The 26,916-nt window shown below is 37.7% G+C and overlaps 1 protein-coding gene across 1 annotated transcript in view; it reads left to right on the top strand.

Annotated features, from left to right (window-relative positions):
* The first annotated feature begins 2,369 nt into the window (after window positions 1–2,369).
* Window positions 2,370–26,916, top strand: part of LOC128574065 (uncharacterized) — a 38,418-nt gene continuing 13,871 nt past the window's right edge. Inside the window, exons 1-5 of the mRNA XM_053574705.1 lie at window positions 2,370–2,481; window positions 8,676–8,754; window positions 9,351–9,412; window positions 12,064–12,157; window positions 14,252–14,322. Coding sequence (XP_053430680.1) covers window positions 2,392–2,481; window positions 8,676–8,754; window positions 9,351–9,412; window positions 12,064–12,157; window positions 14,252–14,322 — 396 coding nt within the window. The 5' untranslated portion in view covers window positions 2,370–2,391. The remainder of the gene's footprint in view (window positions 2,482–8,675; window positions 8,755–9,350; window positions 9,413–12,063; window positions 12,158–14,251; window positions 14,323–26,916) is intronic.

The following is a 26,916-nucleotide window of genomic DNA, read 5'->3' as shown; positions in this document are numbered from 1 at the left end:
GATTGAATTGGTTAGAACTTCCAGCACTGTGTTGTATAGTGGTGGTGGTAGAGGACAATCTTGTGTTTGTTCCAGTTCTAAGTGGAAAAGTTTTCAGTTTTACTCAATTTAGTATAATACTAGCAGTGGGTTTGTCATAGATGGCCTCAATAAGTTTAAGAAATATGCCACCTCTGCCTATATTTTTAAGTGCTCTTATTAGAAAAAAAGATGTTGAATTTTATTGAATGCTTTTTCTGCCTCTATTCAGAGGATCCTATGGTCATTGTTTCTGCTTCTGTTGATATGGTGAAGTACATTTTTTCTTTACTGGGCTTGCATCTCTGGGATGAATCCTGCGTGATTGTGATTTTATTTTTTAATGTGTAGCTGTAATTTATTGGGTAGGATTTTATTGAGAATTTTTGCATCTATATTCATTAGTGAAATTGGTCTGAAATTCTCAATTTAGTTGGATGTTTTACTGGTTTTGGCATCAGGGTAACGTTTGCTTTGTAGAACATGTTGGGGAAGATTCCTTCCTTTTTCCTCTCTCTTTTTTTTTTTTTTTTTTGGAATAATTTCTGCAATATGAGTATAAGCTTTTCCTTGAAGGTTTGATAGAATTCTGGTGTGAAGTCATCTGGACCATGGCATTTTTTGTTGGGAAATTTTTTATTTTTTCTTCAATCTCAGTGGTTGAGATTGGTCTTTTCAGAAGATCTATTTGTTCTTGTTTAAGTCTAGGGAGAGGACATTATTCTTGTTATTGATCCATTTTCTCCACATTATACAATTTCTAGGCATAGAGTTTCTTGTAGTACTCAGAGATAATCTCTTGTGTCTCTGTGGCATCTGTTGTTATTTCCTGTTTATTGTTTCTGATTGATGTGATTAGAGATTTTGCTTTCTGTTTCTAGTTAATCTGGCCACAGGTTATCTATTTTATTTATTTTTTCAAAAAATTAAATCATTTGGGGGGGCACCTGTGGCTCAAAGGAGTAGGGTGTCAGCCCAATATGCCAGAGGTGGAGGGTTCAAACCCAGCCTTGGACAAAAACTGCAATAAATAAATAAATAAATAAATAAAATAAAAAAATATTTTTTTGTTTCATTAATTTTTTGAATGATTCTCTTGTTTTTAATTTCATTAATCTCTGATTTAATTCTGGTTAATTCTTTCCTTCTGCTGGTTTGGGGATTAGATTGTTGTATTTTCCAATTCCATAAGATGGTTCTTGAGTTTGTCAATGCACTCCCTTTCTGTTTTTCAAATGTGGGTATCTAATGTAATACATTTCCCTCATAGGAGGGCTTTCACTGTATCCCACAGGTTTTTAGAACTTATTCCTTCATTGATGTTATGTTTGAGGAATTTAATGATTTCCTCTTTTATCTTTTCTTGAACATAACTCTCATTTAGCTAAAAGTTACTTAATTTCCATGTCTTTGTGTAGAGATGTGCATTTTAGTTGGAGTTGAGTTCCACCTTTATTGCCTTGTGGTCTGAGAAGGTATAAGGTATACTTTCTATTGTTTTAATTTTGCTGAGGTTTGATTTGTATTCTAGGATGTGGTCAATTTTGGAGTATGTATGATGGGATGAGAAAAATGTATATTCTTTTGCTTTGGGATGTTGTGTTCTGTATATGTATATTAATCCCTTTTGTTCCAGGGTCATATTTAAGTCCCTTGTATCTTGGTTAGTTTCCATTTATAGGACCTGTCCAGTTCTGTGAGAGGGATGTTAATGTCCCCAGCTATTATGGTGTCTTTGGGATGTCATATTGCTCAGACCCTTCATGGTCTGTTTCATAAATATGGGCATATTAAAGTTGGGTGCATAAATATTTAAAATTGATATGTTTTCATGTTGTATTGTACCTTTGACCAGTATAAAGTGTCCATCTTTGTCTTTCTTTTTTTATTTTTATTTTATTTATTTATTTATTTTTATTGTTGGGGATTCATTGAAGGTACAAATAACCAAGTTACACTAATTGCATTTGTCAGGCAAAGTCCCTCTTATAAATGTGTTTTTTCTCCAAGAGGTGTGCCAAACACCATGACCCATCACCCCCTCCCTCCTTTCCTCTCTTCCATCTTGTCTTTCTTAATTTTAGTTGCTTTAAAACTGCTTGTATCTGAAATTAAGATTGCAACCTCTCCTTTGTTCTGGTTTCCTTTTTCTTCCTTTTCCGTTTCCTTTTGGGTTTCCAACCAAGATTTTAAAAGTCTATAGACTGCTTCTCAGACATGCAAGGAAAATTATAAGCTTTTTGAAGACTGTCTCTTCTTCTGTTATTTATTGATTATGAACTACCAATATTTTTATGTATTCTTTACCTTGTTTTTACTGTAGCAAGAGCAACTTTGGTTAAGGAAAGGCGTTCTGTTTGTCAAAAGGAAGAAATGGCTGAAAACCATTTTTCCACCTTCACTTTAGTCCAGCCATTCATACCAGGTCCTCGAATGGCATTTGTCAACCATTGTGATACAGAGGTAAGTTGTCTTCATAAAACCTTTTTTAAAGGATATTTATTTATTATTAAATCATACCTGTGTACATTAATGCATTTATGGGATACAATGTGATTTTTTTCACATACCATCCCACTGATTCTCATAATAATAAGAAAGATCTAACAAAAAAAGTCCTCATAATCATAAGAGAAATCATATAGTGTCAAGCCAGAGATGTGCTTAGCATTGAGCATTAGGAAAACTAGTGGAGCAAAGCTTAAGCTTATCATTATGGAAGGAAAGTACTATAAAGCAACCAAAAAACCCCAGCTCAACAAACATGGAGAGGAAGAGAGTGATGAAGGGAAAGAATTGATTGAGGAAAGGCAAGATAAATATAAACATTGAGTAAGACAGTCCAAATGAGGGAGATTATTATGAAAACACAACAGATAGCTAGGTGTTGTGGTGGGCGCCTATAATCCCAGGTACTCAGGAGGTTGAGGCAAGCGTATCGCTTAAGCCTGGGAGTTGGAGGTTTCTGTGACCTGTGATGCCAAGGCACTCTACCATGGGTGAAAAAGTGAAGCTCTATCTCTAAAAAAGAAAAGTAATAAATAAATAAATAAACACACGACGGAAATAGTGGAGTTAAATGGCGGCATGATCTCTGTAAAAGATATAATAGAAATTATTTTAAACATAACTTAGAAAAAGAAAGCCAGGTAATGAAAACGTGTTCAGATTTATCTGAATGACTTATAACTGATGTTAATAAGGAACATAAAGAAAACTTAATGATGGCTATAGTAACATTAATCTTGTATACATTTACAAATAACTAGAAGATATTTCATAAGTTCCTAGCATGAAGGAAAGATAAATATCTAAGGTCATGGTTCCTCAGCTACAGGCTGGGAGGCTGTGATTGGGAACCCTGGGTTAGGGTCCCTTGTGGATGATGGCCATGGCTGGACAAGCATTAAGGACGGCAGTGATGAGAGTGGCACAAGCAGGAAGAGTACTAGAAGGAAAGTGGACACAGATGCAGAGGGTGTTTGGAACCCAGATACTGAGCAGAGCTTGGCCATCTACCTGTTCTATGGTTGTCAGAAAATCATCTTGTCCTTTGAAGGCAAGATGTACGGTTAGAATGAAATGATTACCTGCTACATCAAGCTAAGATTGGAGAAGGTCTGAACTTGCAACCAGGTCTCTAATCTCATCCAGGTTTCAACTTGAAAGTAATCAAGAGAAATCTAGTCCAAGCTAAAGGACCAGGTTTCCAAGAACAAGGCTTTCCGAACCATGGCTACCACGTCATTGGCCCAGCTCACCAAACTGGGTCCTGGTGGTCCTCAAGCCTCTGAGCTTTTCCAGTTTTGGCCTGGGGCCCTAGAGCCCTGTGCAAGTTTCAGATGTGAAGCCATTCTTCTTGTCATTGACTCCCCCATCTATTGACCAGGGTAAGGGTTCACTTAACCCCTCTCACCCCTGTCTGTACTTGCTCCATTATCCCCAGCCTGGCAGGCTTGGGCCCTGGGCTCTTCCTGGTTGCAGCTAGTAGAGTTCTCTGCCTGTGTGGAACTGCCAAATGCAACTGACTCATACCAGAGGCACCTGTTTGTACACATCAGCCAGCACTGCCCCAGCCCTGGAGTACCCCCACTCAAGAGTGTGGATGTCCAGCAGATCAATTACAAATTCTCTGAGAAAAGGGTGGTGTCCAGGAACTGATGATCAATGCCTCCTCCCCCTGTCTTTTTCCTGTTTAAGTTTTTGGCAGAACTGAACTGGGGCCCAAGTGGTGAGAAGACCAGGGCTAGCAATGGTGGAAGCAGCAACAGTGGTGCCTTATACAGAGTGAGCAGCCAGTATGAGAGCCTGGAGCACATGACCCTCATGTGCTCCTCCAAGGCCTGCTCCTTTGGCAAGCAGGTGGTGGAGAAGGTGGTGACAGGACGGGCCCAGCTGGAGGACGGAGATTTGTGTACTGCCTGTTTTGCTCACCCCTCTAGGAGTACCTGGTGTATTTCCTGCACAAGTTGTAGTAGCTGGCTGAATGATACATGATGAACAGCATCCTTGAAAACTCCACCATCCTCCCGGTGGTGACAAACAGAGACACCCAGGAATTGCCGGGTGTCTTATTGGAATTACTGCCCTGCCTATGTCTTTGAGGTCTCCACCAATGAACACAGGGCCCAGCGCCAATTTAATTCATGGTCTGGGACTGAGGGGGGACCCCCAAACTGGCTGACCCCTGGAATATACTCCTGGCAGGAAGGACCCTTGAGGTCTTCTCATGCTTTGTATTTAAGGAGAGGGCTGTGATTTAAAGGGGATGACTTCAGAGGCCTAAGCAATAGGGGACACCAAAACTTGGTTGGTGAGCTAAATAGGTGGGTTCCAAGAAAATAATAGACTCTGAGAGTGGAACAGGGGGGTGTCTGAAAGGACAGATCACTCAAGAGCATCAGGGATTGAGGACAGGAGTGAGACTACCTCCAGGAATACTTCTCAGCCAATGACAGGGCCCCCTTGCCCCTCTCTTCTGGATGTTTGGGAGAGCCTTCATTACACATTGGGTTGTCTTCCAGCTACCAGCCCCCCAAATTTCTGCCCCCAAAATATCACCCTTTTTACTACAGAGATTAACCCTATTTGTGTAGGAGCAGAGCCAGGTGGGCCCTGGAAATATTTTTAATATAATGATCTATTTATAAGGGTTATGGCTTTATCTCAGCTGCATGAGAAATGGGGGAAGGCTTTGTAACTCATCCTCCTCCTTCTCAGTGAGCAGCGGGTTCTACTGTTGTGTTTCCTCACTTGCCAACACCAAAGTCTGTTGGTTTGTGTTATGACAGAGGATAAAGCTATTTCCCCCCCAAAAAAATGTATATATAAAAATGTATATGTTTACATATTTAAGATGATGAATATCCTTATACCCTCAGTTGATGATATGAATGTGTGAAATTATCATGTGTACTCCCCAAATATGGACCCCTATTATGTATCAATTACAAATATTAGAAAATGGCTGGACACCCGTACCTCAGTGTTTAGGGCACATGCCACATACATCCGATCTGGTAGTTTCAAACCTGGCTTGGGCCTGCTCAACAATGACAACTGCAACAATAAAATAGCCAGGAATTATGGCAGGACCCTGTAGTCCCAGCTACTTATGAGGCTGAGGCAAGAGAATCGCTGATGCCCAAGAGTTGGAGGTTGCTTGGAGCTGTGACGCCATGGCACCCTACCTAGGGGGACATAGTGAGACTCTGTCTTAAAAATAATAATAATAAAGAAGTTTTATTTTATTTTTTAGAAAAAAACATGTTTATTCTGTGTGGTTATCTTTTCTTTTTTCGGGTATTCCATTTATGAACAACCCCCCAAAGTTATCTTTTCCTTTGATTGCTTATGACAGCCTCAACATCAATCTTCTTTTTAAGGTCTATTCTCTATTTTTTGGTAGTATTTCTAATATTTCTTTTCAATTTAATGAAATGTCATCTCATATTTAATCTAGTCAAACCTATGCTCACAGATTATACAAAGTGAAACCTCTTTTAGGCTCTATTAGAATTATTAAATGAATTATTAGTATTTGGCTCTTCTGGCTTTTGTTGAAGTTTTCTAACAGTGTTTAGTATATTCTCAACTTAACTAATTTATCTTACTATTTGATGTAATTTCTTGGTAGCTGAACTTTTTGAAAATAAGGCAAAATAAACATTTATAGTTTTGTTAACTAAAATTAAAATTTATGTATCCATTAAATGTGAAAAGATATTTTAAATTCAAACCTCTTAAACAAATTAGTCAGTTGTGTGTTTTGGTGTTTTTCTCATTCATCTTGTGCTCATGAAATCTCTGTAATGGACACAGATGTTCACACATCCAGTAAATGTAGTCAGATTTGATTAAAGAATCATCAAATAAACTACACAAAGTTATAGAAGCATACGGCAGTAAAGACTGCCAAATAGTATACAAAATTATCTCTGGAAGGTCATTTCTTAATTTGACAAATATGTCCAGAATGCGAACATTTTATTATTCTAAAGAAGCATTATTAACTTTAGTATTCATGCTTGTCAAACCTTGTACACAATGTCTTTTATCAGTAAAACACAAGAGTCCTGTGGGCCTGATGTTTTAGTCCATTTCTTCCTGCTGGGCAATCATGGATATACTGGGAGATTTCTAAATCTTCAACATGTATAATCATAGGGTTTTTTAAATTCTAGATCCTTTCTTCAGTTTTTGTTGTTGTTGTTGTTGTTGTTGAGGTTTCCTTGAGGGTACACAAATCCAGCGTACATTGATTGCTTTGTTAGATAAGAACCCTTGTCCCCCTATTCTTAGGTTGTAATTGGGTTATAGCTTCATGTGAAAGCCCTAAATTAGTTTCATAGTAGGGCTGAGTACATTGGGTACTTTTTTTCGATTCTTGAGATACTTACGGGGAAGGGGGAAAGGGAGGGGAGGGGGATAAAGCAAGGGGGATAGGTGGGATTACACCTGTGGTGTATCTTACAAGGGTATATGTGAAACTTAGTAAATGTAGAATGTAAATGTCTTAGCACAATAACTAAAAAAACGCCAGGAAGGCTGTGTCAACCAGTATGATAAAAATGTGTCAAACGGTTTATGAAGCTAGTGTATGATGCCCCATGATCATATCAATGTACACAGCTATAATTTAATAATAATGAAAAAGAACCCTTGTCCCACCCATAAAAGACATACCACACCCCTTTTCTTTAACTTTTAATGACTATTCTATCAGGTATCAATAGACAGAGTTATTAGTACGTTGTTGACAGAAGAATAAGAAAACCATGTGAAATTTAAACTAGGGTTTTACATTTCTTTCTTACATCATAGTAGTACTTAAAATGCCCTCGTAATTCTCTAATCATAACAGCATTTTTTTTCTACAAGTTAAAATTTGTAGGGATAATTATTGAAAGAGTTTTCTTGTAGCATCTTGAATTGTTTTTTTTTTTTGAGATAAACATTTTCTTCAATTTTAAAAATGGACACAATGACAAGAAATAAATATTTGCATATATTAATGAAAGTGTATTTTTCTTCAAAAATGTTAAAATATAAAATTTGAATCCTATGGTTTTATTTTCTCCTCTTGTTCTCATTTTCCAAATGTCAGAGTTCTGTTGGATTTGCATTACATAGGTGTGCCAGTTTAGAATATCTTACACATACTTATGTTCTTAACACCATATTCCTTTCATGAGTAAGTAATCTCTTCCTAAAGTATGTATCCAGATTTATCTCCTATGTCCTTGCATGCTTCATAGTTGACATATTGGACTTTAAGGACTGAAGACACTGTCCTTAACCCTTCCCTTACTTCCTTGACTCTTGGTGCCCTATTTTGTCATCTGATTTTTCTTTTCTAGTAAATAACATCTAGTAAGTAGCACTGAAACATTAAGTTAGTGTAAATCTTGTACTTTATCTCTCCTGCAGATCACCAATCCAGTCACTCACCATTACCAGTGTTCATAGCTTGTTACCATAATTCTCTTTCTGATCTATGATTTTGAAAAGCTCTTTTCTGATTTTGTCAGGTGTTCATCTATTTTCACATTGCTACCAAGGTGACCTTTTGAAAATATGTTTGTGGTGGCCTGACTTACCTGCTTATTGAGTGGATCCCATTACAGGAAAGGGAAAGTTTGCACCTCTTCTGCCACCTGTCTTTGGTAGCTTGGCCTGATTCTCCCATTTCATCTCTGAAACCTGTTCCTTATCACAAGGTTGCAGTTTTACCGCATTACCTTCATAGCCCTCATATGCCCTGTGGTTCCATTCCTCATCCTTTTGCCCCTTCTCCCCGTCCAAAAGCCCTTCACACTCTCACTGTGTACATCGTTGTCTTTGAAAATACGCCTCTATCTTTGCTGCATTTCCTAAGCTTCCTGGGTAGAACTGACTCTTCCTCCATTGTATCATTTGTGTAATTAATTTACTGTAATTACAGACTCATGAATTACCTTTCTTATTTGTTTCCATATATCTTTGCCACACCCACTTAAATATAGGACAGACTCTGTCTTCTGTTTCTATGTTCAAATTATTCTCCCAGGTAGTGCGTATGCTTGATAAACATAGTGAATGTGTGTTGTTTTGCTAACAGATTGATGTGTGAGTGAATCAATACATTTCCTGAAGTTGACTTTTCTTTTTCTCAATAGGAAGGAGCAAGAGAGTCAGAAGTTGGAGACAATACCAACACGATTGGTATTGTTGAAAGTGCTACACAAAAGCAAATAGGTAATGACAATTTTATTTTTGTGAAAATAAATTATAAGAGGTGGTAATCTTATAATTAGGGGAAACATCTAAAATTTTTAATTACATGCTATTACAAAATAAAAACCAATAATGGGTATTGGTTTAATTTCCATTCCTTTTATTTATTTTATTGTTTTTATTAAATCATAACTATGTACAGTAATGTATTTATGGGGTATGATGTGCTGATTTTATATACAATCAGGAATGCTTAAATCAAGCTGGGTCACATAGCCTTCACCTCACTTACTTAATTGTTGTGTTAAGACATTGATACTCTACACTTCATAGATTTGACCCTTGCAATGTACCCTTGCAATATGCACCATAGGTAAGGTCACAAGTAGATAATGTCCATTCCTTTTAAATATACTGTCCATTCCTTTTAAGTACGTTTCTTTTGCCACCTTTTTTATACTATAAACTTTTTCCTGAAACTGCTTTAACCTTCTGAAATTCTTTTTGCTATGAGTTTTATTTTACTGAAATAGTCACAAATGGAGATACATTTGTATATGTTTTGAAAATGCAGTAATATTTTTATCATTAATTTATCTTTAAATGACATTTTATAGATAAAATCTCTGTACTGTTATCAGGACACGACAAACCAAAAGAACCAAGTTTGTATTTGGAGGTACTGTCTTTTCTTATCATTACTTTAAAATATAAGCATTGACAACTTTAAAACATAAAAGGGATGCTTTTAATTACCTTTTCTCAGCTGTGTATGTTCCCACAAGGAATTATTTTCTTACATTATCAGGCCATAATTAATAAAGTAATTATGTGGAAAGAATGAGCTGCTGAATAGTAAAATTCTGCTAATTTGCAAGATTCCTTTAAAAAGACAGTGTAATATAATACAAAATGATAAGGCTTAGAAGTTATAAGAATACCATTTGGATTTGACGTTAAGTTTATTTAAAAATTAAAGAATTATTCCAGATTCATCTATAGCCAAATGCATGAGTCTGTGGTAAATATGGATGTGTAATAAAAGGCCTAATGAAATTCAGGGGCAAGCAGTTTGGAGACTTGATTTTTATAAATTGGAACATGTAATGACAAAATCTGGCACTCAAAACTGTTACTATGTTTGAATTGGCCAGTCTAGATCATCAAGGAACATTTTAAGAGAAAAAAAAAAAAATCATGGGGAGTAAGTGAACATGTTGGGCTGTAATAGTAACAATTTGATTTAGTGGAGTTTTAATAAACAAAAATCATTTTCTAAAATAGAACACATAGAATACTTTTGTGGCAGCCATGCTTCTGATACACTGTAGGTATGAAATACTGACAATTTATTCGGAAGCAGAGCTCAGGTAGGAAGACATGTTAAAGGCTGACCTCTTGGAAGCAGTGGTTGGGCAGCAGCACCAGCATCAAATGGATGTCAAAAGACATGTTATTCTGGATCTTTCATTTTCTGTGGAAACTGAGGAAAATTATTTAATTAATTTTGAATGTCTGTGACCTAATTCATAGACATGGCACTAATATCAACCTCTTAGGTATGTGTAATGAACAAATATAGTATGAAATCTGGAAACATTTTTATAGTCTGAAAAGTATGCATGCAAATGTAAGAAATGTTCACAGTTTTATTTAATGATTTAATAAATATGGGAAGTAGTTCTTTTTTTAAAAAAAATCCTTCAGACAGTAGTGTCAAGGTAAAATGGAAAGTTAAGCAAGTTAGAACTGGCATGAGCCTTTCTAATTTGGGGTATAATAAGTTTTGGGAGACTATTGTGGCAGATATCCTGTAAGAATAGTGATTTTGTGCTTATGACCTTCCCAATGAGATTTGTACATGTTTGACCTTGAAAAAAAAATATGTATGTATTTATATATATATATGTTTTTTGAGATAGAATCTCATTCTGTGCCCTGGGTGGAGTGCTGTGGTGTCATAGCTCACAGCAACCTCAAACTCTTGGGCTTAAGTGATCCCCTTGCCTCAGCCTCCGAAGTAGTATCTGGTACTATGAGTACCAATTATGTGCTAAGTAGTTAAACATTGAATGTACAATAGGATGACTTACGGTATTGTAGTATCAATAGAAAGCCGAACAGCCAAAAAATCCGACTTACTATGTGGGCTTCATATAAATATTGTAGTATCAACAGAAAGCCAAACAGCCAAAAATTCTGACTTACTATGGGGGCTTCATATAGAGAAAACAGAGAATATCAGGTTAGACAATATAGAGGAAGATTGCAGTTAATGCGGAAAGGACTGGGGTGGAAATCTATAGTCAGGAAAGATCTTTCTGAGTGTGATTTTCAAGCTATCAGCTAAAGGATGAGAAGGAGCCAGCCATGTGAAATTGTGGGAGAAAGATAGGAAAGAAAGCAATGGATCACATATGTATCATTTTTTACTCTAAACATCCTGGGAACACCAGGAAGCAGAAAGTAGGGTAGTCGTCATCATCATCATCATCAGTCAATTTTATTTTTATTATTATAATGCATAGAAATGAAAATGTGCAAATACATGTCTGGGATACCTTAGATGCTTCAAAAATAAATGTTTGTATTCTTTTATATCGAGGTTTTCTATAGTTCCTAATTTGCTTTTTGTTAGTAAAAAGTTACATACTATATCTAGTGTTTGTTTGATTTTATTTAAACATGACAAAACAGTTATTTTTAACTGCGGTATCCTTTTATTCAATCATAAGTAAAACTCTACAAAACATATTTTAGATTTTTCTAACCTTTTGTTTACCGAAATAAAGCAGCTTCAGAAATGTTCTGTTTAGGTACACTTATGTTAATATGAAATAAAAATGAATGTTCAGTTTATGCCCAATATGACATATACAAAGTTTATTAGAATTCTGTGTGTCAAATTTTCATGCTAAAATTCCATTAAGAAATATTTTATGTGTTTAATCGGTAAGTATTAGAGCAAGTGTATTTTGTTTTAAAAAAAAGTTCTCTTATTCCTTGTGGTGAGTACAAAGTAATCGGTTATTTTCAAGCTTGTTCCATGTTGAAACATGCACGAGTTCATATTTTTTTGTGAATATGATTCATTTTGGCCTTTCATGCTGTGTTTAAACACCGATATGCACATAAAAGATGAGCTTGAGCTAGACAGCATATATGAAGTTCTGTATTGAAGTGTTTTGGCTTTCAGTACATGTTTCTCTTAGTTTTATATGTAATTGCTTTTACCAAAAAAAATTCAGTTGTTTTTGAAGAAAATGATTAGCAAATATTGATGTAACTTATTATTTTTAACTTAACTCATATTGATATTAACTTTAACAGAGTATTTCAGAGACTCTTTCAGAGAAGGATCTTAGTCATTCATCTCAGGATGCCAATCAAGAAGAAAAAAACAGAGTAAATGCACAAGTAGAAGGTAAGAATTGTATTTTTCTGTAAAAGACAATTTTTACAGATGGGATTTTATTCTTGCTCAGGCTAGTCCTAAACTCCAGAGCACAAGCATCCACCTGCCTTCGCCTCCCAGAGTGTTGGGATTACAGGGTCGAGCTACTGCTCCCTCGGGACTCTGTGTTTCTAATATGTTCTCAGGTGACTCCAATGCTGCGGGTTCTTGGACCACACTAAGTAACAAGACTATAGACATCCCTGTAGAGAAATATATAGGAAGAGCTGTTGGAGAACATCTCCAACAGAAGGATCAAAGGAGGGCATTATTTTGCTTTTACATGTATTTCTGAACATGTTCCTAGCCAGATGGGATAAAGAAAAAAGTGAACAATTCCAAATTATAGATATGAACTATTACTACTAATTGAAGAGGAAATAAGTGGCATAAATGATCCCTGAAAAGAATGGTGACAAGAGATCCGAAAAAAAGGTTCATGAGCAGGGAAAGAGGGAAGGAATAAGTTGTACCCGTAATGTTGCAGTTAATGATGAAGAAAACCAAGAGAATGCTCTTGTATTGATTCAAGAAATTTGCATTTACACAGAAGATTAAGATTACTTCTGCCACAGAGATCACTGGAAGCAAGAGAGTGTGCTAGAATTATAACGTGGAATTTGGAAGGATAGGATCCGGTATTTGAAACTATTTCTGTTTGAATTCTCCAGTCTGGATATTCAAGGAACATTTTGGGAGAAAAAAAAAATTGTGGGGAATGGTGAATCTCTGGGGCTATAGCAGCAATGCATTTCTCCTCCTGTAAGTGTTAGGCATCAGAGATATGTGCTATATGTATATTAATTCATAAAAATACATTAACTTGAATATAAAAACACTGGTCAATTTTAAAAATATTCTTTATTAAAATAGGTGTTTTCTAAAATCAGAAAGAGATTAATGTAATATCCCCACAGAAAATAAAGTCAAAAACCATAAATTTATAGAGCCCATTCCATGACTTTTCTTAATATTTTCAATGAATATGAAACTGATTTTTAAATGTAAAAATTAGTTAATATGTTATAATGATGAGGTGAATCAATTTGTTTCCTTTTTTATAAATATGTCATATTTAGAGTGAATATGCATAATTACTTAGATGTATCTTACAAGGCTTTTGAATGAGTGGAGGAAGACATATTAAGATGGGAAAGCTAGAGGATACAGTGTACACCTAATCTGTAGGCCGCAGGGTGCTCCATCCCGTCCTGCTCTCATTTTTTCTTGGCCTCTCCAACTTTTCACCTTGCTCATCTCACCCTTTCCTTCTCAGCTCACACATGAGCTCTGGAAATGCCAACCTTGATGCATCTTATTCATTTTCCTTTAACTGCATTCCATAATTATCAAGTAAAATAGGTAAAAACTGTTTGCCAATGATGCTATGGAATATTGTGAGCCTTGAGATCTGGGGAATAGAAATGGAAATAAATAACTTACAGTTGAGGTGGGGAAGTTGCAAAGGAGAAATCCTTAGAGTATTGAGGCCTTACTGAAGGAGGATATGCCTTACTGAGGGAAAGAGCCATAATGAATGGAGTCCTCATGTAGCAATCTGTGTAAAAAAAAAAAAAGGAAAGAAGATTGTCAGCATATGAGCAGAAAGCATTTCACATATATATCACCAGGCATACACTGATGAAGGTATAAAAAGTAACAACAGCTTGATGATTAACATGTGCAACGCGTTGAAGGTTCTAATAGGAGGTAGACAGGAGTACATAGGTTACTTGATATGTTTTTCTGGATTGATAAAATTTTCTTTGTTTATGATGGCTTTGTCATTTATGTTGTATGGAAGAATTTGTGAGTGAATCTGTGATCTTCATATGCCTTCTACCTGGTGACATCTAGCAGCCCCTTCTGAGTGGTTTTTCAAGTATTAGATGATTAGGAGTAATTTTTAAAGAGGTATATAGTTTGCTAAAGACTTAACTTCATCTAAACTCTCAATTTATAAGATAAAAATAAATTTAGGTTTGTATACATTTTTATAAAGCTGAGAGATTTTATCACATCATTCTAAGCAATGTCATTTAACTTAATATATGAAATTTACAGGACACAAAATTTTATCAAAATCAGTGAAAGAGGAAGAAGAACCTAAAGGAAGTGAAAATAACCAGCCACAGGTATCAACAAATTTAAATTTAAGTTCCTGGTTTAATGTTGTTTTCTTTACATGAATGATGTGACGTAGTCCAAGGGACATTTCCTACTGGAATGGCATTTTAGAATTCATATGTGGTTAGCTAATATTTAATTTTAAACAGTTTTTTTTAACTAGTTATAAAACTTAAACCTTCCTAAAGTAGAGTGACTTACAGCTAATCTTTGTCCTTGGAATCCAGGCAGACGATTTTGGTGTTTTTCTGGCTCTTCAGTTTTGTAACCTTACATGATAAGGACGGTAATGCCAAGTACAGAATCATATTACTAAGCAAGAGAAATTACGAGCAATTTCATCATGATGACCACTGAGTTGGACTCATGTTCAAAGAGTCATCATTCCCAATGTACCAAACCGTAATGTAGTTTTTATACTGCACATCAGTCGTGCCAGGTAGAGTGTTTCTTCCACCTTGTGGCCTCTAACTCAGTTCAGTGTGTGTGCTGAGAGAGGGAATTAGGTCATTAGACTGTGCCTATGTAGGAAATCCGACCTTGAAGAAAGGGACTTTGATGTGAGGGTACAGCAGCAAGTTGTAACTGACATAGCTTCAGGAAATTATTAAACGGTACCAAGGTTCCTTCACTCACTGTCTTATGAGGACATTAGAAAATATTAAATGTGGGGCGGCGCCTGTGGCTCAAGGAGTAGGGCGCCGGTCCCATATGCCAGAGGTGGTGGGTTCAAACCCAGCCCCGGCCAAAAAAAAAAAAAAAAAAAAAAAAGAAAATATTAAATGTGGGCTTAAGCCAACAGTCTGTTTCAGAAAATAGCACTGTCATATTGTGCTATATCATTTAAATTCACATTTGAGAATTGGCTTTTCTTTCTGATTGCTACTGATTTTGTCTTGTGATAATGTAAAATTTCCCAGGTTTCAGTTATCAATTTTTAAACACAGAACGGAAATAAGCACGTTAATAGTGCATGTGTTGTACTCATGCTACCTGAAGAAAGACTCAGGTATACCCACTCTAGGTATAAATCAGATAGTGATTTATTACACCCGCGCAGGCCTGTTTTTGTCCAAAGGGCAAACGGCCCCAAGGCGAGGATCAAGCTGATTTTTATACCGATTTTGTGCTATGTGGCAAGCCAAGCAAAAACAGAAGCCAAACATGGCAGGTGGTTAGCTCAGGGGCGGAGTTACAGAGTTGGCTCAGGGGGCCAAAAGCATGTCGGTTTTCACAAGGGTGGGGTTACAGTGAGTCAGGGGTTTGGCACTGGTTACAGTGAGTCAGGGGGTTGCATTCTGGCAGCTGGCATGGGGATAAACTTGGATTGGGGAATTTTACTCGAGTAAGCTTTCCATCATTGTTTAGCCATTGCTAGGGGGTTGTGGTAAGTTGCACCATTGTTTTACCCGTGTCTAGGAATCTTTGGGCACTAAGGGAACTTCCTGTTCTATTCTGAAACCTGTTTTGGGAATTAACCCAAGAGGGGGTTTAGATGTGCAGGGAACTCAGGATGAGACAGGGGCCTTTAGGGGTTCTTTGAATGGGTACTACACATGTTTGCATATGGAAACATGTCTCCTGACTAGGAATGAATGAGGACTGATAGAATGTATCTGTACATTCAGAACTTCCTTGCGTTCAAAAGTATAAGCAACTGTGCATCAAACAAGGCAAAGTGGAATGGGGAAGTAAATAAAAACACCTGAGAAATGAGTTGAAACAGAGTTCTGGTTAAAACTGTGAATAATACAAAATTCCTGCTTGTCCTTTAGTTGAGTTAGTGTAAGGAAGGAGCAAAGTTCTGAAAATTCACCATCTAATGTAACAAACAGTATACCAGACTGTGAGGGGAAAGATGTACCTGGAGTGTCCACTCTTTAGTGTTTGAGGCATTTTCTCAATAAAAAGGCCTCAGTCACAAAAATATGTCCCATCGCATGCCTACTTTGTGTTCCTGAAGTATAATCTCTACTCACCTCCTAAAGTTCATTTAAATGAAAGAAAAAGGTATACTGTAAAAATGCTAACAATGCACACGGACACTCGGCATGCATTTGACACAGGTGAGTAGAAATGTGAAGATAATACAAACACAAAAACAAGCAAAGAAGTCAGAAGTTATTGTCGAAATGAAGGGACACAGAGTTTTTTTTATGAAGTTCTTATTTTTATATCATAATTTTTTTATTGAATCATAACTGTACATTACTCCTTTTATGGGGTACAAGGTGCTGATTTTAGACATAATTTGGAATGCTTACATCAAACCGGTTAACATAGGGTTCACCTTACTTAATTATTTGTTGTGTTAAGATATTTATACTCTACTCTTAAAAGATTTGACATGTACCCTTGTGATATGCACTATAGGTGATGTCCCACTGTTTACCTTCTCTTCACACAGCTTCCCCCTTCCCCTATTCTCCCCCGTCTTCCCTCTTTCATTCTGGGCTATAGTTGTGATTCATCATTCATATAAAAGTATGGGGGATTATATATTTGTTTCATAACAGTACTGAGTATAGTTTTTCTTAGATTCTTGAGATATGTTACTAAGAAAAATATGTTCAAACTCCATCATGTGAACATAAAAGGGGCAAAGTCTCCATCTTTTTATGGCTGCACAATATTCCATGGTATACATATACCACAATTTGTTACTTCATTCAGGGGCTATGGGCACTTGCGCTTCTTTCATGACTGGGCAATCACGAACTGGGCTGTAATAAACATTCTGGTGCAAATATGTTTGTTTTAAAATGATGATTGGTCATCTGGATTTATTCCTAGCAGAGGCATAGCAGGATCAAATGGTAGGTCTACTTTTAATTTCCTAAGTGTTCTCCAAACCTCTTCCTAAAAGGGACATATTAGACTGCATTCCCACCAGCAGTGCAGAAATGTTCCCTTCTGTCCACATCCACACCAAAATCTGTAGTTTTGTGATTTTGTGATGTGGGCTACTCTTCCTGGAGTTAGATGATGTCTCAAAGTGGTTTTGATTTGTATTTCTCTGATGATTAAAGATGATGAGCAGTTTTTCATGTGTCTGTAGGCCATGCGCCTATTTTCTTCAGAGAAGCTTCTGTTCAATTCTCTTGCCTAAAATGAAATGTGATCAATAGTTCTTACCTTACTAATTAATTTAGGTTTTCTGTTTAATCTAATTATCAAATCGTTGTTGGAAACATAACCTGAAAAAATCTTCTCCCATTCTGAGGACCGTGTGCTTGCTTTACTTACTTTGTTCTTTGCTGTGCAGATGTTTTTTCGTTTTATCAGATCCCTGTAATATATTTTTGGTGTTACTTCAATTGCCTGGGGACTGGGGTCCTCCTCATAGCATATTCTTCCAGGCCAATTTTTTCAAGTGTTTTCCCTGTCCCCGCTAATAGTATTTTTATATTTTTTTGTCTTAAGTTTAAACCGTTTATCCAATGAGAATCAATTTTTGTTAATGGTGAAAGATGAGGGTCCTGTTTCAGTCTTCTACAAGTCGCCAGCCAATTCACCCAGTACCATTTGTTGAATAGGGAATGTTTTCCCTATTTATGTTTTTGATATGCTTATCAAAGATCAAATGATAGTAAGTGCCCGGCTTAATCTCTTGGTTCTCTATTCTGTTCTATACATTTACCTTGGTATTTTTGTGCCACTATCATGCTGTTTTGATCACTATAGATTTATAGTATAGACTGAAGTCTGGTAGGATGATTGCTACTGCTTTGTCTTTATTTCTGAGTAATGTCTTGGCTATTGAGCGTTGCCTGCATTATAGATGACCATCCCTTCACCCTGAGTCTATATTTATCTCTTAAGGTAAATTGAGATTCTTATATGCAGCAGATATATGACTTAAATTTGTATATCCAGTCAGCAAAACTGTGCCTCTGTAGAGGACAATTTTAGCCATTCACATTAATTGAGAATATTGATAAGCCTGGTAGTATTTTGGGTATCAATTTTTTTAAAGTCCAGTAGGCATTTTTAATCCTTTTGCAACAGTGGAAGTTGGATTTTGATCAAAAGTTTCTGAGTGAGTTGACTTTGCTGGTAGAGGATGGTGCTGGTCACTATAGAGGATAGGATTGAGAATATCCTGGAGAGGTGGTTCCTTTATGGAAAATTTCTTCGACATGTGAATGTCATTAAAGTATTTAACTTCTCCATCATAAATGAACCTCAGTTTAGCTGGATACAGGATCCTGGGTTGAAAGCTATTTTGTGTTAGGAGGTTAAAGGTTGATGACCATCCTCTTCTAGCTTGAAAAGTTTCAGTAGAGAGATCTGAAGTCATTCGAATATTTTCCCCCTTGTAGGTTATGGCTGTCTTACATCTGGCTGCTTGCAGAATTTTCTCCTTCATGTTAATTTTGGCAAAGTTAATTATTATGTGTCTGGGTGATGCTATATTTGGGTTGAGTCATGCTGGGGTTCTGAAACTGTCTTCTTTCTTCATTTCAGAATCTCTTGCCATGTTTGTTAAGTTCTCCTCGATTATCTCTTGCAGAAGGGCATCTTGGGGCTTTCAAAGCAACCTCATCCCCTTCAGGAATTCCTATAAGGCAAATGTTGGTTTGCTTTGAAGTGTCCCAGACCTCTCTGAGAGAATGATCCATTTTTGCTCTCCCTTTCTCTTCCACGTTGAGCATTTGGAAGCATTCAAAAGCTTTGTCTTCATTGTCAGAAATCCTTTCTTCTGCCTGCTCCATTCTGTTACTGAGGGATTCTACTGTATTTCTCAGATCTTTGAAGGCTTCAAATTCTTGCCTCAATGTGTCAAATCTTTGTTGATTTGTCTTTGAATTCATTGAATTCTTGAGACAACTCAATTCTCACAGAATTTGCATTTTGTTCTGGCTTTATTGCTCTATGGGCCAGGCACTATTTGAGTTCACAGAAACTATGGCTCAGTCCCACCCTGTGTTGTTGCTGCTGCACCTATACTCATGTAGCTGGCATCTCTGACTACACTGCACTGTATGTTGGGGTGGGTTCACTTAGTGCTCATAAATGACTCTCAGTTTCAGCCCTTCCATGGGCTGATGCTGTTGCCTGCCTGCTTTTGTCCCAGCTAAGCTCCTGGGGAACACTTGCATCTTGGGCTCACAAATGTAGCATTTCTGACTCAGCTCTGCCCTAGGAGTGTGCCGTCTCTGCATGCACGTGGATTCTATTCTCTGTTCCTGCCATGCCACTCCAAGGCAGGTATCACCTCAGGCATATCCTTTGCTCAGGGGGCCTGTGTGTCCATCCCACATCTGTTTCACCCATGGCCGCCACCAGAGCAAAGGCCCAGCTGCCTCTGCTTGCTAAGCGAGGTGGAAAATGTTTCTCCAAAACATCACCAGGGGCATGAGCCCTATTGATCCCACCACTGCAGCTGCTGGGCTGCCATGTGGAATGCCATCTCTCTCTCTCCTGTATGGCTCCCATGATCCACAGTCCCCAGTTTCCACCCATGCCTCCATTTCAGCACAGACTTGTAACAGCCCACACCCTGTCCACACTTCTCGAGAAAATGCCCAAGAATATGGACTCCATGGGGGACAGGCTTCCAGACCACAGCATGAGAGTGGAGGGGAGTGCTGGAAGTTCAGAATTGCAGGTAGAGTCTATGTTCAGTTTTATGCCTGGAGGGAGAGTGCCATGGCACACTAGTGAGTCCTCTCTTGGGAAGGAGTTCTGGTTTATAGAGTGTCTCTCCCATGGGATAAAATAGGAAGAGCTATGAACTCTGCTTGCTTGCTTGTGGAAGGGATGCTTTGATATGTGCTCTTTAGTCTTCCCTCTTGGCTCAGCTCTAAACCATCAGCTTACTTGCTAAACTTCTGTCCTTTAACTCTCCTTCTGGACGGGTGCCTCTGTGGAAATCTGGTTCCAATCAGCCATCTTGCCTCCTCCCCCACAGTGGATATTTTCAATCATTTCACCATTGAGGATATTAGGTTTTATTCATTTTCTGGGTGAATTTACTTTAGTGGTAGACCATTAAGCTGATCATGATGGAGGATGAGTCTGAGAATTTCCTGGATAGCTGGCTTAGTTATGGCAAATTTCTTCCACATGTGTATGCAGGTGAGGTATTTGATTCCTCCATCACAAATGAAACTCAGTTTAGCTGGATACAGGATCCTGGGCTGAAAGTTCTTTTCTTTTCAGAGATTGAAGGTGAATGACCATCCTCTTGTGGCTTGAAAATTTTCAACAGAGATATCTACAGTCATTCTAATATTCTTCCTCTTGTAGGTTATACTTTTGTTATGTGTGGCTGCTTGCAGAATTCTCTCCTTCATGTTTACTTGGGTATAGTTAATTACAACATGTCCAGAAGATGCTTTATTTGGATTGAGTTGTGCTGGTGTTCTGACACTATCTACTATCTGAATTTCTGTATCTTTTGTCATGCTTGGCAAATTATCCTCCGTTATATCTTGGAGTAGAGGATATAATTTGGAATTATCCCCTTCTCCTTCAGGAATTCCCATTAGGTGAATGTTTGGTCTTCTGAACTGGTCCCACAACCCTCTCACCAAGTGATCCATTTTTTCTCTCTACTTCTCTGCCTCTTTGAGTGTTTTAGAGCCTTCAAAAGCTTTCTATTCAACTTTGGAGATCCTTCCTTCTGCCTGCTTCACTGTATTACTGAGGGATTCTACTGTATTTCTCAGTTCATTGAGGTCTTCATTTTTTGTCCTCCTTATGTCTAAATCATTGCGTACTTTGTCTTTGAATTCATTGATTTCTTGAGACAACTTTTGAACTACTCCTTGTATTTCTAATTCCAACTTTCATTCCATTCTATTAATCTTATTTGCCATCCATATTGTGAATTCCTTTTCTGACATTTCAACCATTTGTTTATGAATGGCATATTCTATTGTGTCTTTTTTGTCATTCCATGGGGTTGTTAATCTACTCTGAGTATTCATATTACCAGAGTATTTCCACTGGTTCTGCCCAATGATTTTTTTTTTTTTTTTTTTTGCAGTTTTTGCCCATGGCCAGTTTTGAACCTGCCACCTCCAGTACATGGAGCCAGCATATACTGCATATACTTGTCCTTGAGCCACAGGCGCCACACCAGCCAATGGTTATTTTTCACATTTTGCCTGGAGAAGCTGCTAAAGTGAAAATGGTTTGAGGGATCCCTGAGTTGTAGTTCACCATCCCTTTATGAAAAAGTTGGAACTAGTGACTGTGGCTTTTTTCCCTACAGCTTTACAAAGGTCTCTTTCCATCGTGCATCCTGAGAGTCTGGGGACATGATAGGTGTGATGGGGCTAGGTGGCTCTGTTTTGTATTCAGCCAGCCTTTATCCATTCCTAGGGAATCAGTGGCTTTTGTCTGAAATCTTAGCTGGGGAGAGATAAAAGCAACTAAGACACCACACCCCCAAGCAGCAACAACTTGAAGAGGAGAATCAGTCTCTCCCATTTCAACCCTACCAGGGTTCAACCTTGGAGCATCCCCAGGTAGCCAGCCCAGGTCAGGAGTTCTAAACTAATTGTCCTGGGCAGCAGAATCGCTGTTCATGTGGGAGAGTTGAAAATGTCTCCAACAAGCAGACAGCAGGGGTCCACTGGCAGTTCAAATATGACTTGTTCTGGTACTCCATGGAGTCAGAAAGGCCTACCCAGCAAATGAGTTAGTGCAGGGAGTTGGAACTCCTTCCCCACTTTTCACATCTGCCACGAGCAGTCAATGTTAATCCTGAGGGTCTGTTGCCGAGTTCCCTCCAATGAGCAAATGTGCCTGGGTTCTGCACCTTCCAAATTCAAAGGGGAGTCAATGATTCCTTAACCAGGCCGTTGCATTCTGCCACCAGCACACAAAGGGAGCTGAATCCTGACACCCTTTGGTGCTCATTGGAAACTGGGTCATGTTTTCCCTGAGTCTGCTCCAAGCTGGGGGTTGACTCTGTGTGTTTTACTCCCTCAGAGAATGCAGCTCTCACACAGCCACACTCCTCCTCTGGTACCGCTGTGGAGCGAGGTTGGGCTCCCTCTAGTGGTCCATAGAAGTGGTGAGATGGCTTCCCAAAATTTTACCATGGAGGTAGCAGGGTACCATCACTGCTGCTTTTCCACCACATAGGTCCCCAAGCCTCTGGCAGCCGCTACTATGTACTTGGTGGCACTGGGCCAGTCCTCCACCCCTTGTATCTCTCCACTTCTTCTCATGTCACATTTTTAGCGCGCCTGTCCCATGGCCCATACAATGCCCAGCCCTAGCAAAGAACCACCAGAAACTCTGAGCTCTGCAGGGGTTAGACTTCCAGACTTCTAGGCCCGGGGAAAAGATGGACTGAGAGTTCAGAATAGCAGGGAAAATACTTGTCCAACTTTTATGCCAGACAAGAAAATGGCCATGCTCACAGCTTTATTGGGTTTGTTCTGACTATTATCATTCTTTCTTTGTGGGAGCTTATGCTGAAAGCTGTCTCCGTAGAGAAGTGGCAGGAAATGGGAACCCCAAAACCATTAATGTGAAAATAGATATCAGAACTGTGCTTCAGTCTAGTGATGCAAAATTTGTAACTTGATAACAGCAAAGAAATGAAGTGTGCCTCATTCAAGCAAAAGGGCACACTGCTTCTGCTGCTATGGACACTTATGATGAAGGAAAAACAGTACATGCTGAACATGTTTGTGAGGCATTAGATGAGTTCAGCAAATCTAAGAAGTATAAATCATGAAACCTGAATCAGAAAATGTGTATTTCTCCCCACCACCTAGAGACAGATCATCAAAAGCATATGTGTTTATGAAGCAAACAATAGAGCAAATTATGTAAACAAATCAGAATTAGGAAGGCCTGTAGAACTCTCACCTTCCGAAAAGAAAAAGTTCAAGTTCCAAACGAGGTAGATGGTTCCCTTCCCACTGCTGCTTTTTCCTTTGTCAATTGTCTGGTCCATTCTGATTTTCCAATTTTGTATGTTTCGTTAATCACATTTATTCACCATTTAACTCTTACATCCTACAATGAACAGAAAACAGAACTGAGGGTCACCATCTTCATCATGATTTTTATGTTCATTAGTATAATGTGTAGAAAAGAAAATGTACAAGAAAGTGTGCAGAACACTTTAGGAGATTCTAAGAAATGTCTTCTCTGTTTTCATCCTTCACTTTTTATTTTATTTTTTTTGTAAATGATTTATTTTATTTTATTTTTATTGTTTTTTAATTTTTGTTATTAATACTAAATCATAGCTGTGTACATTAGTGTGATCATGGGGCACCATACATTGGTTTTATGAACAGTTTGACACATTTTCATTAGACTGGTTAACATAGCCTTCCTGGCATTTTCTTTGTTATTGTGTTAAGACAATTACATTCTACATTTACTAAATTTCACAAGTACCCTTGTGAGATGCACCACAGGTGTAGTCCCACCTATCACCCTCCCTCCGCCCATCTTCCCCCCTCCTTCCCCTGCCTCTCCCCATTCCCCATATTCTTAGGCTATAACTGGGATATAGCTTTCATATGAAAGCCAAAAATTAGTTTCATAGTAGGGCTGAGTACATTGGATATTTTTTCTTCCATTCTTGAGATACTTTACTAAGAAGAACATGTTCCAGCTCCATCCACGTAAACATGAAAGAGGTAAAGTCTCCATCTTTCTTTAAGGCTGCATAATATTCCATGGTGTACATATACCACAGTTTATTACTCCATTCATGCATCGATGGGCACTTGGGCTTTTTCCATGACTTAGTAATTGGAATTGGGCTGCAATAAACATTCTGGTACAAATATCCTTGTTATAATGTGATTTTTTGTCTTCAGGGTATAAACCTTATAAACCTAGTAGAAGAATTATAGGATTGAATAGCAGGTCTATTTTTAGATCTCTAAAGGTTCTCCAAACATCTTTCCTGAAGAAATGTATTAATTTGCATTCCAACCAGCAGTGCAGAAGTGTTGCCTTTTCTCCAAATCTACGCCAACATCTCTGGTCTTTGGATTTTGTGATAGGGGCTAATCTTACTGGAGTTAGATGGTATCCCAAGGTAGTTTTGATTTGCATTTCTCTGATGATTAAAGGTGATGAGCATTTTTTTATATGTCTGTAGGCCATGCCCCTGTGTTCTTCAGAGAAGTTTCTCTTCAAGTCCGTTGCCCAGCCTGCGAAGGGATCACTTGTTCTTCTCTTGCTTATACGTTTGAGTTCTCTGTGGATTCTGGTTATTAAACCTTTGTCGGAGACATAACCTGCAAATATCTTCTCCCATTCTGAGGGCTGTTTGCTTGCTTTACTTACTGTGTTCTTGGCTGTGCAGAGCTTTTTAGATTGATCAGGTCCTAGTAGTGTATTTTTGAAGCTGCTTCAATTGCCTCCTCCTCAGAAAGTACTCACCCAAACCGATTTCTTAAAGAGTTTTCCCTGCACTCTCTTCTAGTATTTTTATCGTCTCATGTCTTAAGTTTAAACCTTTTATCCAGTGACAGTCTATCTGAGTTAATAGTGAAAAGTGTGGGTCCAGTTTCAGTCTTCTACATGTTGCCAGCCAGTTCACCCAGCACCATTTGTTAAATAGGGAATCTTTTATCCACTGAATGTTTTTAACTGGCATGTCAAAGATCAGATAACAGTAAGTGGCTGGATTCATCTCTTGGTTCTCTATTCTGTTCCAGACATCTACTTATCTGTTTTTGTGCCAGTACCATGCTGTTTTGATCACTATTGATATATAGTATAGTCTGAGGTCTGGTAACGTAATTCCTCCTGCTTCGTTTTTATTTCTGAGTAATGTTTTGGCTATTCGAGGGTTTTTTTGATTCCATATAAAACTAAGTATTATTTTTTCAAGATATTTAAAGTATGACAGTGGGGCTTTAATAGGGATTGCATTAAAATTGTATATTGCTTTGGGTAGCATAGACATTTTAACAATGTTGATTCTTCCCAACCATGACCATGGTATGTTTTTCCATTTGTTAATGTTTTCAGCTGTTTCTTTTCTTAGAGTTTCATAGTTCTCTTTATAGAGATCTTTCTCATCTTTTGTTAGATATACTCCCAAATATTTCATGTTCTATGGCACTACTGTGAATGGAATACAGTCCTTAACTGTTTTTTCAGCTTGACTATTGTTGGTATGTATAAAGGTTAATGATTTATGAGTGTTGATTTTGTAACCTGAGATACTGCTGTATTCCTTGATCACTTCTAAGAGTTTTGTTGTAGAATCCCTGGTGTTTTTCATATATAGAATCATATCGTCTGTGAAAAGCTTAAGTTTGATCTCTTCTGACCCTATATCGATACCCTTGATCACCTTTTCTTCCGTAATTGTGATGGCTAAAACTTCCATCACAATGTTAAAGAGCAGTGGAGACAACGGGCAGCCTTGTCTAGTTCCTGATCTGAGTGGAAATGATTTCAGTTTAACTCCATTCAATATGATATTGGCTGTGGGTTTGCTGTATATGGCCCCTATCAATTTAAGAAATGTCCCTTCTATACCAGTTTTTTAAAGTGTTCTGATCATGAAACGATGCTGGATATTGTCAAAAGCCTTTTTCAGCATCAATTAAGAGAATCATGTGGCCTTTGTTTTTTATTTTGTTTACACAGTGAATTATATTTATAGATTTATGTATGTTAAACCAGCCTTGAGACCCTGGGATAAAACCGACTTGGTCATGATGTATAATTTGTTTGATATGTTGCCGGATTCTCTTTGTTAGGATCTTGTTGAATATTTTTGCATCTATATTCATTAGTGATATTGGTGAATAATTTTCTTTTCTTGTTAGGTCTTTTCCTGGTTTGGGGATCAGGGTGATGTTTGCTTCGTAGAACTTGTTGGGTAGTCTTCCTTCTTTTTCTACGTTTTGGAACAGGTTGAGTAACATAGGTACTAGTTCCTCTTCAAAGTTTTGGTAGAATTCTGATGTGGAGCCATCTGGTCCCAGGCTTTTCTTTTTAGGGAGATCTCGTATGGTTGATGCTATTTCAGAACTTGATATTGGCATGTTCAACAGTTCCACTTGATTCTGGCTAAGTCTTGGAAGATGAAGTGCTTCCAAGTATTGGTCAATTTCCTTCAGATTTTCATATTTCTGAGAATAAAGTTTCTTGTAATATTCTTTAAAATCTTTTGAATTTCCGAGGAGTCTGTTGTTATTTCGTCTTTGTTGTTTCTGATTGATGAAATTAGAGATTTTACTCTTTTTTTGCTGGTGAGGTTAGCCAAATGTTTATTTTATTGACATTTTCAAAAAACAACTTTTTGATTTATTGATCTGTTATATAATTCTTTTGTTTTAAATTTCATTTAATTCTGCTCTAATTTTGGTTATTTATTTTCTTCTACTTGGGGTTGGAATGTTCTTCCTTTTCCAGTTGCTTGAGATGTCCCATTATGCCGTTAACTTCCTCTCTTTCCATTTTCTTGAGGAAGGCTTGCAGTGCTATAAATTTCCGTCTTAGGACTGCCTTTGCGGTATCCCAGAGGTTCTTACAGTTTGTGTCTTCATTGTTGTTTTGTTCCAAAAATTTGGCAATTTCCTTCTTAATCTCATCTCTGACCCGGGTATCATTCAGCATAAGGTTATTTAACTTCCACTTTTTTATATGAG

This window comes from Nycticebus coucang, chromosome 21 (assembly GCF_027406575.1).
Source record: "Nycticebus coucang isolate mNycCou1 chromosome 21, mNycCou1.pri, whole genome shotgun sequence".
In the NCBI taxonomy this organism is placed as follows: domain Eukaryota; kingdom Metazoa; phylum Chordata; class Mammalia; order Primates; family Lorisidae; genus Nycticebus; species Nycticebus coucang.
The sequence above is the reverse complement of the archived record's forward strand: the minus strand, read 5'-3'. Positions and strand labels throughout refer to the sequence as shown.